Source organism: Trachemys scripta, chromosome 3, assembly GCF_013100865.1.
Source record: "Trachemys scripta elegans isolate TJP31775 chromosome 3, CAS_Tse_1.0, whole genome shotgun sequence".
Classification (NCBI taxonomy): Eukaryota; Metazoa; Chordata; order Testudines; family Emydidae; genus Trachemys; species Trachemys scripta.
Window position 1 is genome coordinate 83,147,613 of NC_048300.1, and position 19,165 is coordinate 83,166,777.

Sequence of the window (19,165 nt, forward strand, 5' to 3'; positions counted from 1 at the left end):
AAATTAGGAGAAGAGTAGTTATGTGGACAAATAAACCAATGGTCATACACTTCTTCATCCTATATATCTTAATTTTTTTTATGATACGATAGATCAACAGCCTGTAATATTCTGCCATGAAGAAAGATGATGATGTAGACAGTGCATAAATCATATGTAGAGAGAGCCCAATAAATTCATGCAGTACACTTTCACCTCCTAATTGTCTTTCTTTTTTCATAAGATCACAATGCTACTTCAAAAGAAGGGCAGCTAATGCATTTAAACAAAATATATCAAATAATTTTAATTATCTTTAATTTTTTTAAAATTATTGAATAATATAGCAATAGTGAAAGGTGCAGGATTGTAGCTGTGGGAACTGAAATCTTTTAATTATCTACAAAACAGATATAGCACATCAGTGGCATTGCAAACTTCCCTATGTAACACCTTCAGCATTCCTCAATCCTGACTACATTGAGGATCACATTGTTTTTACTGGAATCCAGACAAAATATTATTCTAGTCCTTTAAAATGATGGCTTAGTTTGTCCATTGATGGTTCTCTGTTTCAGTGCTGAGGATCTTATTGTTAAAGTAATGAAAGCTTGTGCTGGCTGGAGATCATCATGATAGTGGTTTGTGGATTAGCAGCTGCTAGCAGGAAAAACATTGACATGATGTTTTGTAATGCATTTGTGTATGAACAAACATCACATAATTACAGTATGCATAGTCTTTAAAGGAACTTTGGTCATGGCTTTCTATGGGATTGTGACGGGGTGTACTTACCCCACACTGGACAGGAAGGGATTAACTCTTCCTTGGTAGCTGAGGAAGCCATGGCCCTACTGGGCATGCTCCAGGTGCAGTGGCTGTATAAAGGCAGGCAGCCCAGTTCAGTTGGGGCTGACCACCGGAGGGGAAAGATATAGCATACAGGCTCTCGCTGGGGAGCAGCTACCAACCCACCGCACAGAAGCCCGAAGTGCTGAGGCCCCAGCCCATGCCCAGGCACCCACTGATACTCAATAAGGGTTGTAGACGCCGGGAACAGCCCCAGCTGAGCAACCAGAAGACACCCCAACTACTGCCACCAGAACCATGGTAGGAAGTAGCCCGGGGGGGACTAGCCATAGTCCCGGACATAGGCAGCGTGTTGTGGTTGATCCCTGCTGACCTCAGCAGCAGAACCCTCTGCCACTACTAGGGCGCGGGGCTTGGATCCAATGGAGTAGGGAGCGCCCAGATCCCCCTACCCTAGGCCACCACCCTCCCCCAGGAGGTGGCCCACTACCCTGTGAATCAGGGACGGTCCATCGGCTCTGGCCATTAGGCCTGCTTACCCTGCGGCCCAGGGACTCCTCAGAGACCCTGTCCATTAGGTCTGCCTACCCTGTGAACTAGGGAACCACTATTGACTCCAGCCACTAGGCCTCGAGACTCTGCGAATCAGAGACCTCCTATAGACTCAGGCCATTAGGGCTTGGCCCCACGAACCAGAGATTCGCCACTGACTCTGACCATTAGGCTTTATTGCCCTGTAATGGAGGACAGTCTTATCAGTGTAAGTCCATCAGGCGTCCTACCCCGAAGAAACAGGCGCTAGAGGGATGGGGTGTACTCATCCCGCACTGAATGGGGATCCCCACCCGGTCACAGGGATGATTGGGGGGAAAAATTGGTGGGAAAATTGGCCCTTAGATGCTGTCAGCATATTTTACTTTGGCCTGTGTAATCTAAATGTATAAATTCTATCTGTAAGGAGGCTAGTGCCATCTTTTATCATTTGTGGAATAAAGTACATTATTTTTTCCATATACAGGTAATTACTTTGTGTGTCAAATGAGAACTAAATCCTTCCCACTCAAATAAGTGTATAAATTTACTCCTCTCTGCTTCTTTTTCTCTCTTCACGTAATGCTGACTGGATTGGTTGCATGGAAATGTCTTCCCTAGTTCCCATAAGTGATCTATGTTGCTTCATCCTCTGTCACCTATGGAAGGCACATTTGAGGTGGTAATTTGCTTTGTCTTCAAACCGATTTTTATTATTGTTATTCCTCAGCCAACAGTTTAGCCGTGGAAAACCTTTACATGGCTTAAGAGGCTGAGACTACCTCTTCTCCACAACACATCCTTCTATTATTATTATTATTATTTTATTATTGTACTACCTAGTATCCCTGGTCATGGATCAGGACACCATTGTGCTAGGCGCTGTACAAACACAGAACAAAAAGACAGCCTCTATCCCAAAGAGCTTATTCTGTAAGTATAAGCCAAAGACAATAGATGTATACAGATAAACTGACTTGGTACTATAAAGAAACTGGGAAACAATATAGTCAGTATGGTAAGCCAAAGCAACATGCTTGGGAAATGATCTTTGCAGCAGTGTACCAAATGAATATCAATAGGGCAAGATTGCATATCTTCAGGCCAGCAAAAGGGATATTACAATAATCAAGTCATGATATTTATGACAGCCTGGACTATAGTTCTCGTGGATGGCTAGAAAAGGCAAAAATAATGGATGTTATGTAGAATGCGTGGATGTTATGCAAAAAGAATTTACAAGACTTGGACCTAGCCTGGACATGAGAACCTAGAGGGAAATCCAAGATGACACCCAGGCAGTGGGCCTGAGTGGCAGATAGAATGGTGGTATTGTCCACCATGATTGAGAAAGGAGATAGCAGGGAGGGCTTGGGTATGGAGATTAAGAGTTCTGTTTTTAGACATGTTACATTTGAGCTGACTGCTAGAGATCCACAAAGAGATGTCAGAGAGACAGGCTGAGATTTTAGTTTGAACAGAAGGAGACAGCTCTAGAGAGAGAGAGCTGAGAATTGTCTGCATAGAGAGAGTTGTTGAATTTATGTTTCTGGATGAAATTACTCAGAGATAAGTTGTGCAGGCACTGCAGTGGCTTCGAATGCATGACTACAGTAGGAGACTGTCTGACCTATTGAGTTAGGGGTCACCATATCACCATGGGCTTCCTGATTTTCTCTCCTTGAGAAACTCTTCTTACATGGTACTTCTGTGGGCATCCATCTTTTCACTGAATTTAAACTGCCTAAACTATCTGGCCCACAAAACAGGCTCCTTCTGAAATGAGATCAGGTTTCTTCAGACTTTATTGATTCTGACCCTCACAAACTGATGGAGATTGGAGCTAGAGGTTTCAGGGTTCACTCTAAATTCATCATTCTCTTTACTATCATGTAGATTTGACACTACAATCTGTTCACATTCCAAAGCTCTTGGACACAAGAACAAAGAATGAGTGGCCTGGATAGGTTACAGTAGAACCTCTGAGTGACGAACACCTCAGGAATGGAGGTTGTTCATAACTCTGAAATGTTCGTAACTCTGAACAAAACATTATGCCTGTTCTTTTAAAAGTTTACAATGGAACATTGACTTAATACAGCTTTGAAATTTTATTATGCAGAAGACAGATGCTGCTTTCCCTTTATTTTTTTAGTAGTTTACATTTAACACAGTACTGCACTGTATTTTCTCGTGTGTGTGTGTGTGCTGCTGCTGCTGCTGCCTGATTGTATACTTCTGGTTCTAAATCGGGTGTGTGGTTGACTGCTCAGTTCATAACTCTTAGGTTCTACTAATTGAGGGGCGCCCTCTCCCCCCCCACACACAGTCTCTCTCTGACACTGCTGAGCTGCAGCCCAAAATGACGAGTCAGTGAATTCTGTCAGTAGGTTTCTGCCAACCATTTCAGAAATCTCATGTTAGAATACACTGAGAGAGACCTCTGCAGGACAGTGGCTCTCCCGACATTAACTGCTTAACCATTGCTAAACTAGATGAGGCATATATTCAGTTCTTCCTGGAAAAGAAAGTTAATTTCCAGTTGTAAAGAACAAGATATGAAACTTGGGGAGCTGGACCAGGTATTGAGGACATAAAGTGAGAGATGACTCTTTGGTGCTCATTCTAAGGATGCTGGACTTTTTTGGGGGGTTGACCAAATATCTAGAATATCAGATTTCTTGTCAGAGATCCAGCAGTACTGAAAGATTCTCTCCTTTATATGTTTGGTAAAAGTATTTGTCTTGATGGCAGGGAATTGTTATAGGCAAGACACCCTGTCATATTACCTACACTCTAGCAGAATGTGTACTTCATCTAGCAGGAGTGGATAATTTATCCCAGGGTCAGTGCAGGATTTTTTTCTAGAGAATATTATCATAGCTATAGGGCTAACTGCACTTTTGACCCCTCGCTAGTCTCTCTCAGTGCACTCCTTCACATGTCAGGCCTCGTGCACTTTCCTTCCCTGGGGTGGAATCCCATGATTCTCCCCTCTTAGATCGAGCCCCAGTCTACAGCGTCCTTTTTACCAACTGTGATTACTCAACAGGCCAGACTGGGTTTACCACCTCCAAGTCTTCTCTTTGGGAGCTGTGACAGGTGGTTAATATAGATGACCAGTGGGCCTTCTCCAAAGTACTGTTTATTTACCATAGTAGGAACAAAGCATAACAGAAAAGAAAATAAAAGATTTTTAAACCAATAAAAGGGTTATAGACATGTCTGTTTTACCTAGAGGTTTGCCATCCCTTGGCAGAGACCCTCAGCAAGTCCCTGATCTTTGGGGTCTGTGTCTGTGGGTATGTCTATACTGTTAAAAAAAAATAGTGTCAACCAAAAAACCCACAGCAGTGAGCCAGAGAGCCTGGGTCCAGAGACTTGGGCTCATGCTACAGTGCTAAAAATAGTAATGTGGAGGTTCCTGCTCCAGCCCTGAAACCTGGTGATGGGGGTTGGGTCTCAGAATCCAAGCTCTAACCCAGGTGGGAACAACTAAACCACTATTTTTAGTGCTGTGGTGCAAGCCTGAGTCTATAGACCTGGGCTCTGGGGCATGGTGCTGGAGGTTTGTTTGTTTGTTTTGCAGTGAAGACTACCCAATGAGAACCTGCTTCTCATCAGCAACTCCTAGCACCCACTTCCCACTCCCTCAAGAATGGCACTTTTATCCCCCCCAGGAGCCCTTTGTCTTAGACTCACAGGCTTTTTGATTCTCTTATGTTTACAAACTGAGATCACCCCATGACAAACCGGTCCCTTGATCTCCATAGTGGGTTGGATGTAGGACATTAAAGTGAATAGGTGGAATATTTTTCCCTGAAGTGTGAGTAAATGGGTTGCTATTTGAATCTCCAAAAAAAGAAGAACAGGAGTACTTGTGGCACCTTAGAGACTAACAAATTTATTAGAGCATAAGCTTTCGTGGACTACAGCCCACTTCTTTGGATGCATTATATGGGTTATATGCATTAAAGGGTTATATGCATCCGAAGAAGTGGGCTGTAGTCCACGAAAGCTTATGCTCTAATAAATTTGTTAGTCTCTAAGGTGCCACAAGTACTCCTGTTCTTCTTTTTGCGGATACAGACTAACACAGCTGCTACTCTGAAACGTATTTGAATCTCAGGTCCTTTATTCTGCATATTTGCAGCTGGCCCCTACTTGAATTAACCCTTTGTATTCATACAGTAAACCTCCCCCCCCCCCCAGTCAAATGGTTAGAATACATAACATTCATACGTTATTTAGGATGACCAGATGTCCCATTTTTATAGGGAGTGTCCTAATATTTGGGGCTTTGTCTTATATAGGTGCATATTATCCTCCACCCCCTCCTGATTTTCATACTTGCTGTCTGGTCACCCTAACATTATTACAGAATAACTCCAAATCCATCATAAATATTTTCTAGTGCTATGGCCAGTTCATTTTTTAAACGTCTCAAGCAATGTTGTTTTAAAGCTTGTGATCTTTCCTTCTTCCTCTCCTTCCTCCATCACATTTAGTGGCTTCCTCACCTCTCTTTACCTCATCCAGAGAGGTTTCTGAGTTCTAATCCTCTATACTCCCATGATGCCCTTCTCCCACATCAAAGGGAAGCTACAGTCCTAGTTTTTTTTAAATTCCTGTAGGTAATTTCATGCACTGCAAAGTGAATTCTGCTGAATAATTGAGATAACATAAAAGGACAGGGCTGTACCTCATAGGCTGGGAATCACTGATTTGGGGGCAGAAAATAATAATAATCTTCATACTTATTCATATTTCATTTAATGTTACATACACTTTACTTTTTGATTACTTAATTCTTCATATTGAATGACTCACATCCATCTGACTCTTTCTGAAGTCATAATATCTCTGCATGGACTAAGCTATCAAGGTAATTTTTGTGTAGCTTTTTAAAAAAAGTATGCGTCCTTTTGTTTAGATAGAAAGTCTAGCAGTATTCTTCCAATTATTTTTCACTGTTGATTTGCTGTTAACTGTTGCGCATTACTCGTATGTTCTAAAGATAAACAGGTGCTAGAAGTATTTCTGAAAAAGCTCTGCAAAAAGTTCTTTAATCATGGGTGTTTACAAAGTGATTTCTCCTTTAAATTATCCCATTTTACGGCACTATGATTTAGGTGATTAGTAGAATTAACATGTCAGTAGGATGCAGTTTTATCACTGGCACTGATAGAATTACTTAAAATAGATTAATGCTACCTTATCTTAGTATAGTGACATTGACATTGAGATTTCCCAATTAAAAGCCACAAAATATTGGTAGGGTCATCAGTTTGATACATAAAGTGCTGAGTGGTAAGAAGAATGGGTTAGTTAGATTTGAGTATTGTTGATAATTTTTAGACTTCAGGAGTCCTGTTACAGTTTAAATATTGTTTCATAGTTGTGTGATGGCAAATAACCATGTTTGAATGCCTTTTTTTTCCTGCTGAAGGTTGAATTGTTTGAGGTATTCCTTTCATCAACTGGGATCCGTTTAGATTTTATTTTGCCAAATCTGTATAAAATATGTGCTAGTCTGTGTTATAATATGAATCCAGTACAGGTCCAACATCATAGTGATTGATTTAGCTTTTTATTTTCCACTTGTCTTAGACTTCATCAGCCTCTTATAAAATGACTTGATTATGATTCTAAACAAATTCTGCTCATCTTGCCAGTTGTCAAATCCAGATAATCTCAGGATGGAAATCTGCCATGTTACAAATTAATACTCTTGTTATGCAGCTAGCATTTTTACAGTTGCATAAATGTGTCCAGGCACTTCAGTCTGCTTAGATTTATGTTTGCTAACACATTACAAAGGTGACGTAGTTAATTGCATAATTACAATGTACACATAGTTCTTAGTTATGTGAAAGTTGAGTAAAGGGTTATAATGTTATGCTGATAGATTGATGTAGATGATGGAGTGGGTTAAAATGCAAACCTTAACCTTTGAAGATTTAGCTTCAAATCCTGATTACTCTAGGTCACAGGTGAAAATGAATTTGGTCACCCCCAAGTCCTTTGAGGACATTTTTCCACATAACAAACCCACTGTGCAATTTTTCATGATTTACAGTCCTGGTTTTAGAGAAACCTAGACTGTGGCAACATGAGTTTGCAGATCTGGGCTCAAGTGTGCTGGCAACACCAGACCTCATTCTTCATTGCCTTGCTCTTTGTGTAGTTACTTGTGCCTGTGCAAAGTGAGTGCTAAGTTATATGTAGAATACTATCATTTTGATAGAACTCCCTTTGCAAAGGTGTAAATGACTACACAAGGGGCGAGGCAGTGGAGAACCAGGTCCAGTATGTGGATGAAGCTTGCCAAGCACCTTACTTGCACTGTGTGCACCTCTAAAAAAATGTTAGTAGATGTTCTTTTAGGTAAGCACCACACTCTTCCAAAATGGAAACACAAACATCCACTCTCACCTAATATTTGCTGCAGGAATGTCTGTAATAATAATAAAAAAAATTATATCATTTAGAAACAATTTGATATGCCTTAGCCTCAAGGAGGATATCCAGAGCTGCCAGGTATCATGCAGTTCTATATGTCTATTGGAGCAATAGATGGACACAGTATTAAGGTAGTTAAGAAGAAGTTATGGGTCAAACAATGAGTTTTTTTCCCATCAGCATTTTTGGTCAGTATTATGTTCCGTTGATGACAAAAGTTCAATTTAAATAAGGCTGTTGGGAATTAATGCTATTCACTCAGCAAGCATTTACTTGTTTTGAAACGAGGAAACCAAATGACTCACAGATGTATAGGGTCATATGTTCGGTATTCGTGGCAGAAAGTGTGGAGGGAGTTATACAAATAGTAGAAATCTATGCAAGAAAGCAATAGCAGAAACCACAGCACACCATATACTGTGATGCCCAGGGTAAGCTGTGTGTTGAATCCATCAATAAGTGTGGTTAGTCAAATGTGCCTACATACCCAAAAGAAGCAGATGAACATAGTTTGTTGAGGAAGAATGAACATGGTTTTAGTAAAGGGAAATCATGCCTCACCAATCTACTAGAATTCTTTGAAGGGGGTCAAAAAGAATGTGGCCCAAGGGGATCCAGTGGATATAGTGTACTTAGATTTTCAGAACGCCCTTGACAAGGTCCCTCACTAAAGGCTCTTGGATAACAGGGAAGGTTCTCTCATGGATTGGTAAATGGTTAAAAGATAGGAAACAAAGAGTAGGTATAAATGGTCAGTTTTCAGAATGGAGAGGTAAATAGTAGTGTCCCCCAGGGGTCCGTTCTGGGACCAGTCATATTCAACATATTCATAAATGATCTGGAAAAAGGGGTAAACAGTGAGGTGGCAAAATTTGCAGATGATACAAAATTACTAAAGATAGCTAAGACCCAGGCAGACTGCAAAGAGCTACAAAAGGATCTCTCAAACCTGGGTGACTGGGCAACAAAATGGTAGATGAAATTTAATGTTGATAAATGCAAAGTAATCCACATTGGAAAGCATAATCCCAACTATACATATAAAATGTTGGGGTCTAAATTAGCTGTTACCACTCAAGAAAGAGATCTTGAAGTCATTGTGGATAGTTCTCTGAAAACATCTACTCAATGTGCAGCAGCAGTCAAAAAAGCGAACAGAATGCTGGGAATAATTAAGACACGGATAGATAATAGGACAGAAAATATCTTTTTGCCTCTATGTAAATCCATGGTACGCCCACATCTTGAATACTGTGTGCAGGTGTGGTCGCTCCATCTCAAAAAAGATATATTGGAATTGTAAAAGGTTCAGAAAAGGGCAACAAGAATGATTAGGGGTATGGAATGGCTTCCGTATGAGGAGAGATTAATAAGACTGGGACTTTTCAGCTTGGAAAAGAGACGGCTAAGGGGAGATATGATTGAGGTCTATGAAATCATGACTGGTGTAGAGAAAGTAGATAAGGAATTGTTGTTTACTACTTATAACACAAGAACTAGGGGTCACCAAATGAAATTAATAGGCAGCAGGTTTAAACCAAACAAAAGGAAGTATTTCTTCACACAACGCACAGTCAACCTGTGGAACTCCTTGCCTGATGATGTTGTGAAGGCCAAGAGAATAACAGGGTTAAAAAAAGAACTAGATAATTTCATGGCGGATAGGTCCATCAATGGTTATTAGCCAGGACGGGCAGAATGGTGTCCCTAGCCAAGCTGGGAATGAGCGACGGGATGGCTCACTTGATGATTACCTGTTCATTCCCTCTGGGGCACCTGGCACTGGCCACTGTCAGAAGACAGGATACTGGGCGAGATGGACCTTTGGTCTGACCCAGTAGGGCCATTCTTATGTTCTTATGGAAAGGCTCTATACCAATATACAAATGCAGACCTATTTATTCATGTAAAATGATAGGTTGTGATGCTCAGAATCTTTTTATGGCATAATCCTTAATACTACTAGTACTGGTCTGACCTAATCATATTTCAGTCTACAGTGTGAGCTGGTGGAAGAATGCGACCTAGTGGCTTTTTCACACAGCATTCGTTCGTGCACATTTCACCTACTGCTTTCTGCTTTTTGTTTTATTTTTGGCCCAGTTACATAATTTACTATACTCTGGGCTTCCTCTCCTCTTTCCAGTAACTACCTCACCAGTTTTGGTTATGGTCCTGAACCTGTGCTCACTGTCATGTACTGCCTTTTATGATGCTGTATTTGCCATGGTATCATGCTACACAGGAGCATTCACTGTACAATTGCACTTCCACCCAGGAACTGGATACCTGTCTCTTGAGGTTTTTGACAACCAGGATGCAGCTAAGTCTTTTGGGAATGGGGTTTGAGGCTGCACCTCCTTTTCCTCACAACATTGTAGGGAGGGTTGGAGGTTACCTGAATTATTTGTAGGAACTCCCATTTTATCATACCAGCAGCTCTTCACAGCAGACAGCTTCCCGACTGCCTCCACTTCAATGTCCTAATTATTGTAGTTAAACTCGTTTCCCTCCCAGTTCTCTGTCTTTCATTTTTATTTGCAATGAATGCCTACTAAGCTACAGCAGCTAGCATTTCTACTATTTCTGTAACTTTTGTATAACTCACATACAACGCAGAACGCTCTGTGCCAGCTGATGCAGTATTTCAAGGTCTGAGTTGCTTGTGCTAGCTCCTCAAAACTCTGATGTTCCCCACTGCAAAAATGATGCCTCATGTACCAACCAGTGCACTCCAGTAACCTCAATATCAGTTGCCAGGAAGCTCTGACGCACTGTGATATCTGATGGAGAGGATTCTAGGACACGGTTGAGTCTCCAAAGTGTAGATATATATGAGGCTGTGAGGGGAAAATAGACACACATCAGTTGGAGTACTAGAGAAGTAGGTAATGAAGTCAGAAGGTGGAGGCAAAAATAGCAGCCTTGTTTATAATGGAGGAAGGAGGTTAAAGGGAGGCATATGAAGGGTACCTGCCTATTAACTGTCACAAATCAGTTTCTTGAGATATGATCATGATTCTGGCCATGTGTAGCCAATTAATAATTGATCAATACATTTTGAACAATTGACTAGCTGGTTACAGCATGGAATGCTAATTCATATCACATGGCCATGGCATGAATATTCAGGCAATTGGGTTAGGGCTGACAATTGAGGATTAGATACATGACATCCACTCTGTATTCTATATACGTATGTTGAAAACACTTTTTTCAAGTTGTAGAATATGTTTGTTCTAAACTGGGTTTTTCCTCTTTGGTTCAATAGTATCAGGATACAAATATGCAAGGAGTGGTATACGAACTGAACAGCTACATAGAACAACGGTTGGATACAGGCGGAGACAACCAACTTCTCTTATATGAACTGAGCAGCATCATTAAAATAGGTAAGGAAAAGGATTTGATGCCCTTCATTTGAAGCCTTATCTTGGTACTCTGTGTATTACTTATGCTATTAAATAAATATAGTTATTATAGAATAACTGTACGTGCTTGGTACACCATCCTGCAACTGCATCCACACCACGTAGCCCTTGCACGGTATGGAGCCCCGCTGATGTCAGTAGAACTCCAACTTGGGGCAAGGGTCCACCCAGCTATGAGTCCAGTTGCAGGATCAGGGCCAACTGCAAGGCAAACCACCTGATAGATTAGGGTTAGGGTTAGATTATTCTAGTTTTGGTGTTGCCTGCCAGATTGATTTGGAAAGTCATAGAATTAGCTATCAGCAATATTATTGCAAATCTTGACTGCTCCTTTAACAAAAGTGAGGTGATTTGGGTGTGTGTTTTCCTAGAAGATCAAATAAAACTCTATAGAGTTACAGCACTTTTTGATGTGATATAGTTGCCTCTTTGTGAAAAAGAATATTGTCCAAGAATAAAAGTGAAACACGTTTCCTGTAAAAATGTAGAACTTTCATCACCTCCCATCGCCCCAAATTTTAACCAATGTGAGTACATACAGATTTGCATTGAAAGCAACTGTTCAGGCTTGTTTACCTCACATACTTTGCAAATAGTTGTTTTACAACCTTTCCCCCATATCCCTACCACTCTGACACTTTGTAACATGAAGCGGGTTCTTCTATTTTATGTGTATTGTGTTTCAAATGGACTGTATTTGTTTACTGTCACTTTAATGCAGCGGTTCTCAAACTGTGGGTGGGGACCCCAAAGTGGGTCGGGACCCTGTTTTTATGGGGTCGCCAGGGCTGGCATTAGACTTGCTGGGGTCTGGAGCCAAAGCCAAAGCCTGAGCACCACTTCCTGGGGCCAAAGCCGGAGGGCTTCAGCCCTGGGCGGTGGGGCTCAGGTTACAGGCCCCCTGCCTGGGGCTGAAGTGGGGCTTTGGTTTTGCCCCCCACCCCCTAGGGCAGTGGGGCTCGGGCAGGCTCAGGCTTTGGCCCCCTCTCCAGGGGTCATGTAGTAATTTTTGTTGTCAGAAGGGGGTCATGGTGCAATGAAGTTTGAGAACCCCTGAGGGTTCTGATTCAACTTCAACCCAGCTGGTCAGTACTGGTTTATGTTAGAGAGCAAATGAGAGGCTGGAGGCGAGACAGAGGCAGCACATCCTTCCATACTCCTAGTAGACTAGAGAGTACGTTTTCTTTCTTTAACTTACAATGCACTTCTTTTCTGTAATGTCCAATAGACACATAATATTTTCTCTAGAAATGACTTTGGAACTCAAATACAAATGAGCTTCTCACTGACTGGCAATGATGTCATTCATATCCATGTAAATAATTAAGCAATCAGACAGTGGGGTTTTGGTTCTGTCAAACATGCACAGAAGGCCAACTGACTTTAACCGCCCCCAAAATGTAATCATTTCCCTGAAATGCATTGCCTTGAGTGTTTTATTTGTTCATAAAAATGAGGAAATCATTCAGACCTGTGTATTTACAGGAGATAGCATTACTGATGGACAGAGAGGTCTACTTGTGCCTAAAGTGTTAAGCCTATTTTGTAATGCTGAGTGTAAAAGCACAGGCTTAATGTGTTCTTCTATTTCCGAGAGTTCTTTTTCGTTTTAGCAATAAGATACCTCTGATGGTTTATTTCTAAGGAATTATTGCACTTTTTTGTGTTTAAACACTTAGCCTTTGGCCTTATGCCTCACAACACCACCTGAGTCTTGCAGTAATTGCCAGCAGATATTTACTCCCTGGAGTGTCTTAATGTATTTAATACAGAACAGCTATGGAAAACATAGGCCTCCACATGTCATAGAAACTAGAAACAATCCCGTCATACACACTTAGTGGCAGCATTTGAGGCTTATTCATTGTTTTGCCATGCTTATGTATCTTAAGGCAAGGACAGAGATATTTATGCTCTATACATGGGAAACAACTTTTCTGTTGATGGAAAATGTGCTATCTATGTTCTATATGATTACATTGTGGATGTGTATTTTTACTTAATTATTATGCTGTAATATGTATTCATGCAATGTAATATTCACTAGACATGAAGTAAAGACTAGGTAAGTTTATCAGGTTGCAGCTTCCAATTATGTATCAAATATATTAAATTTTTGGGGGGAAACAGATAGTATTATCATATGCCACTAACTTTGCAGGGTTTCTGTGCAGTTTCAGGGGATACAGCAATGGTGTTTCACATTCAGAAGTTTAGCTGATTGTCCTAAGTGGAATGAGTCTATGGTTTCACCTTGGAGAACATGCAAAAGTTTGATTCTCCCTCTGAGTACAATTACTTCTTTTATTATTGCTTTGGCAGCTACAAAAGCTGATGGATTTGCACTATATTTCCTGGGAGATTGCAATAATGTAAGTATTCTGGATTTAGATGCTGCTTTTCTGTACAGTTAACTAAAAGTGCATTTTACACTTCCCCAAATATACTGTAATCTTATTTTGTACATCATTTAGCAGGAAATGCTAGTTAAGTGCTGAATATCAATTTTACATTATTTTTGTTTCTGTAGATGCAATGTAGCTGAATTTATTGACAAGCAAAAGTATTTTTTGCACTGAGCTTCCAAGGGCCTTGCTTTATAATCACATTCTTTCTCTAAAGTCTAGCAACTTCATTAATAAAAGGCAGCAGGTTGAAAACAAACAAGATAGTACTTTTTCATACAATGCACAGTCAACTTGTGGAACTCATTGCTTGGAGTTGTCGTGAAGGCCAAAAATGTAACTGGGTCCAAAAAAAGGATTGGATAAGTTGATGGGGGATAGGCCTATCAATGGTTATTAGCCAAGATGGTCAGGGATGCCACCCCATGCTCTAGTTGTCCCTAAACCTCTGACTGCTAGAAGCTGGGAGTGGTCAACAGGAGATGGGTCACTCAATAATTGCCCTGTTCTGTTCATTCCCTCTGAAGCATCTGGCATTGGCCACTGTCGGAAGACAGGATACCGGGCTAGGTGGATGATGATCTGACCCAGTATGGCCGTTCTTATGTTGTTATGAAGCTGCAAGACTGCGTTCTTATACAGTTTACCCACAACATGGCCAAGCACAAGCCCAGGCATTTACCCAGAGACATTCTCTTTAAAGAGAGAAAATGCGACTTATTCCTTTTATCCTGTTAAATTTCTGGTTTCTAAACTTCATCAGTTTCTCTGTTGTTGTCAACTGTAGCCTGAAAATGAAGTAACCTAAATTTCAAACTCAGGCATTAATTAACATGAAGAAATAGATCACATACATTTAAAGTGGGTTAGCCAAATTAATTTGTGATATAAATTAATTGGCTACAACAATTATAACAGGAATGAGTTTAGTCCAATGTTGTTAGTTGCATAATCACTATTTTGCTGTGGTTTTTAGAATGCATTAAGTTAAGCAAAAATGTTTATCTTGGCAACTCTATCTAGATACCATCATATAAGATTTAGTTACTTGACAAAATTGCAGGCAAGAAAATGTAGTTACACTTTAAAGGGACACCATTGAGTTAAAAATCACACTTTTGTCTGAAAAAATGCATGCCTACTGTTGGTACAAGAGACACCTCCAACTCTTATAAATGCAACTGATTAGAGAGGCAAAACATTTTTCTCCGTTGTTTTAGTTTAATCTTTCACATTAGTCGGCTCTCATGGTTTATTCCTGCATAGTCCATTATTCAGTTTCCCCTGCTGCTGTTTGTGTGGGTCTTTCATGCAGCAAAAGAGAAGAGAAAATGACTTACAAAACAGCAGGAAAGCATTATTGTAAAGGTGCACAAACTGACAGGGGACCAGTGTACTACCTGAAAGTACTTTTAACTCATTTTTTAAAAATAGACCAGTCGACAGTGTCCCATTCAAAGGTATGAATTAAATGCCGTACAATATCCCTTTCAAAGTAAGAAATTAATTTAACTTTTGGGTTCTAGTTCACTCCTTTAATAAATATTTGGTTTAATAAAGATAACCCATTTTGTGATTCAGAAATTAGTCCTGTTCTGAGAGAGTTTTGTAACATAGGTATTTCCTGCAAAAGACTTATCACTTTTCTTCCGTGGGCATATGCTTCATCACACATTGCCCACCTCAATACCATCTTCAGTTTTTTTTCTGCCCAATTCTGGCATGTAATCATTGTTCAGTCTGGGGGTGATGCAAACCTCCACTGAGCTCACAGGAAGTTTAGCCTTCACTTATGAGGGTGCAGCATGTGGATGGCTGGCTAGCTCTGCTTGTGGCTGTACTCTGTGAGAACTGAACAATGTCCAGACCTCTTCCACTTCCTCTTTGCAGAAACTAGTAGCAGCATTAACCTTACAGCTCAAGATTTCAGATTATGCCCATCTTCTGCATGGGGGGCACAAGATGAGGAGGGGTACCTTACAGCTTCATGACCTCTTGAGCAGCTGACATGGAGACTGTATGCAAACTGATCTTAGCTGTCTTTATAGCTTTTAAGACAAACAAGATAATGTGCTCCATTATAATTAACTCTAGCACTGAAAAAAATAAATACCAGCTGCATAAAAAATACACATTGATTACATTTGTCACTGAAATGTGATTACAATCGCCCCACAATGGCATGGTATTCATCTGCTCATATAGGGCCTGATCCAAAGCCCATCAAAACCTGTGTGAGATTTTCTGTTCACTTATCATAGAATCATAGACCTGGAAGGGACTTCAAGAGGTCATCTAGTCCAGTCCCCTTCACTCAAGGCAGGACTAAGTATTATCTAGACCATCCTTGACAGATGTTTGTCTAACCTGCTCTTAAAAATCTCCAATGATGGAGATTCTATCACCTCCCTAGGCAATTTATTCCAGAACTTAACCACCCTGACAGTTAGGAAGTTTTTTTTAATGTCCAACCTAAACCTTCCTTGCTGCAATTTAAGCCCATAGGTTAGGCCCATATTGTACTCCCGTCACTTAATAATAATGCAGTAGATGTCTTTTGTAAAAAATTGTAACTAACAGTTAATTTGGGGATCCTTGTTCCTGTGTGCTGGACTTGTAACATTTTTGTCCTATCCTAAGTTTTGTGGCTTTAAGGGGGGTTACATTTTCAAAGGCACAAATGGCAGTGAGGTATCTAACTACCATTGACTTTTAGTGCGAGGTAGGTGTCTCTCATTGACAGTTGTGTGTTTGAAAGTATCCCCCTTGGTGGTTTAGTTACAGTTATTTCTGTTGCACAGATAAAACTTCCCGTGTTTTGCTCTTCTGTTCTGTGTAGCATATATAAATGCAAAATGATACAAATTCCTAAATTTAGATGAATGAAGCAGTTAAATATTTACACCCACATTTTCAAAAGTGGCCTCTAATTTTTGGTGGCTCAGTATTTCACATATCCAGCTTGAGATATGGGTAGCTATACTCTATCAAGTTTGGCAACCAAAAATAGTGGACAATTTTGAAATGTTGGCCATAGGCTTTTTTAGCTAGCTTTGGAAATATTTGTAAAGCTTCTTGAATCCATCCAGTCAGTAATCTCAACAGTCAGGATGACTACCTTAATGTTAAGCCAATCTTTGTTTGAGCCTCATAGCATCATGTTTTTTGAATGAATAATTGAGAAGTTTTTGGTGCCTGAGACTACTGACATCATTGTGTGTGGGCCTGTATATATGTATGTATCTGGGGAGAGGAGAGGTGGTGTTGTATAAGAACCTAGGAATCCTGGTACCCAGTGTTCCACTGTTGTCTCGCAACTAGTTGTGTAATCATAGAACTGGAAGGGACCTAGAGAGGTCATCTAGTCCAGTCCCCTGCATTCATGGCAGGACTATATTATCTAGACCATTCCTGGCAGATGATTGTCTAACCTACTCTTAAAAATCTCCAATGATGGAGATTCCACAACCTCCCTAGGCAATTTATTCCAGAGCTTAACCACTCTGACAGTTAGGAAGTTTTTCTAAGTTTCAGAGTAACAGCCGTGTTACGAAGAAGTGGGCTGTAGTCCACAAAAGCTTATGCTCTAATAAATTTGTTAGTCTCTAAGGTGCCACAAGTACTCCTGTTCTTCTTTTTACGAAGTTTTTCTAATGTCCAACCTAAATCTCCCTTGCTGCAATTTAAACCCATTGCTTCTTGTCCTATCCTCAGAGGTTAAGAAAAACCATTTTTCTTCCTCCCCCTCGTAACAACCTTTTACACACTTGAAAACTTTTATCATGTCCCCTCTGTTTCCAGATTAAGCAAACCCAATTTTTTCAATCTTCCCTCATAGGTCATGTTTTCTAGACCTTTAATCATTTTTGTCGCTCTTCTCTGGTTCTCTCCAATTTGTCCACATCCTTCCTGAAATGTGATGCCCAGAACTGGACACAATACTCCAGTTGAGGCCTAATCAAAGCGGAGTAGAGCGGAAGAATTACTTCTCATGTCTTGTTTACAACCCTCCTGCTAATACATCCCAGAAGGATGTTCGCTTCTTTTGCAACAGCGTTACACTGTTGATTCATATTTAGATTGTGCTCCACTGTGACCCCCAGATCCCTTTCCGCAGTACTCCTTCCTAGGCATTCATTTCCCATTTTGTATGTGTGCAACTGATTGTTCCTTCCTAAGTGGAGTACTTTGCATTTGTCCTTATTGAATTTCATCCTATTTACTTCAGACCATTTCTCCAGTTTGTCCAGATCATTTTAAATTTTAATCCTATCTTCCAAAGCACTTGCAACCTCTCCCAGCTTGGTATCATCCGCAAACTTTAAGTGTACTCTATATGCCAGAGGTGGGCAAACTTTTTGGCCCGAGGGCCACATCTGGGTGAGGAAATTGCATGCAGGGTCATGAATGTAGAGCTGGGGTAGGGGGTTCCGGTGCGGGAGGGAGTGCAGGGTGTGGGAGGGAGTGCAGTGTGCAGGAAGGGGCTCAGGGCCAGGGGTTGGGGTGGAGGAGGAGTGCGGAGTGTACGAGGGGGCTCAGGGCAGGGGGGCGGTTAGGGTGCGGGCTGTGGCAGCAGGCTCAGGGCAAGGGGTTGGGAGCTCAGGGCAGGGGGTTGGGGTGCAGGAGAGGTGCGGGCTCAGGGCAGGGGGTTGGGGTGCAGCAGGGGTGGGGCAGGGGGTTCGGGTGCAGGAGGGGTGTGGCAGGGGGCTCAGGGCAGGGGGTTAGGGTGCGAGGTACAGGAGGGTTTCAGGGTGCAGGCTCCAGCCTGGCGCCGCTTACCTTTAGCAGCTCCAGGGTGGCAGCAGTGTGCAGCAGAGCTAAGACAGGCTCCCTGCCTGCTCTGGCCCCGCATCACTCCCAGAAGTGGTTGGCACCATGTTCCTGTGGCCCCTGGGGGGCGGGGAGGGGCAGAGGGCTCTGCATGCTGCCCTCACTGAAAGGGAGGGATAGCTCAGTGGTTTGAGCATTGGCCTGCTAAACTCAGGGTTGTGAGTTCAATCCTTGAGGGGGCCACTTAGGGATCTGAGGCAAAATCAGTACTTGGTCCTGCTAGTGAAGGCAGGGGGCTGGACTCGATGACCTTTCGGGGTCCCTTCCAGTTCTATGAGATAGGTATATCTCCATACCTGCGGGTACTTCCCCTGAAGCTCCCAGTGGCCGCAGTTCTTAAGGGGGTGGCAATCCCATGGGCCATAGTTTGCCCACCCCTGCTGTATGCCATTATCTAAATCATTGATGAAGATATTCAACAGAACTGGACCCAGAACTGATCCCTGCAGGACCCCACTCATTATGCCCTTCCAGCATGACTGTGAACCACTGATAACTACTCCCTGGGAACAGTTTTCCAACCAGTTTTGCACCCACCTTATAGTAGCTCCATCTAGGTTGCATTTCCCTAGTTTGTTTATGAGAAGGTCATGTAAGACCGTATCAAATCCACCAGTAACGTGTGCTGTGACCCCATCTAAGGACTTACGAAGTCAGGATCAAGAGAAAAGTGAAGGCAACTGCTCTCTTAAGCTGGGGATTCCATTATGAATCCTT

General features: G+C 41.6%; 1 protein-coding gene across 4 annotated transcripts in view; it reads left to right on the top strand.

Annotated features, from left to right (window-relative positions):
• PDE10A (phosphodiesterase 10A) overlaps nucleotides 1-19,165 on the top strand; it is a 270,956-nt gene that overhangs the window by 170,302 nt on the left and 81,489 nt on the right. For all 4 annotated transcript variants that reach the window (XM_034765248.1, XM_034765250.1, XM_034765252.1 and 1 more), the window contains exons 4-5: nucleotides 11,054-11,174; nucleotides 13,536-13,585. In XM_034765248.1, the coding sequence (XP_034621139.1) occupies nucleotides 11,054-11,174; nucleotides 13,536-13,585 (171 nt within the window). The remainder of the gene's footprint in view (nucleotides 1-11,053; nucleotides 11,175-13,535; nucleotides 13,586-19,165) is intronic.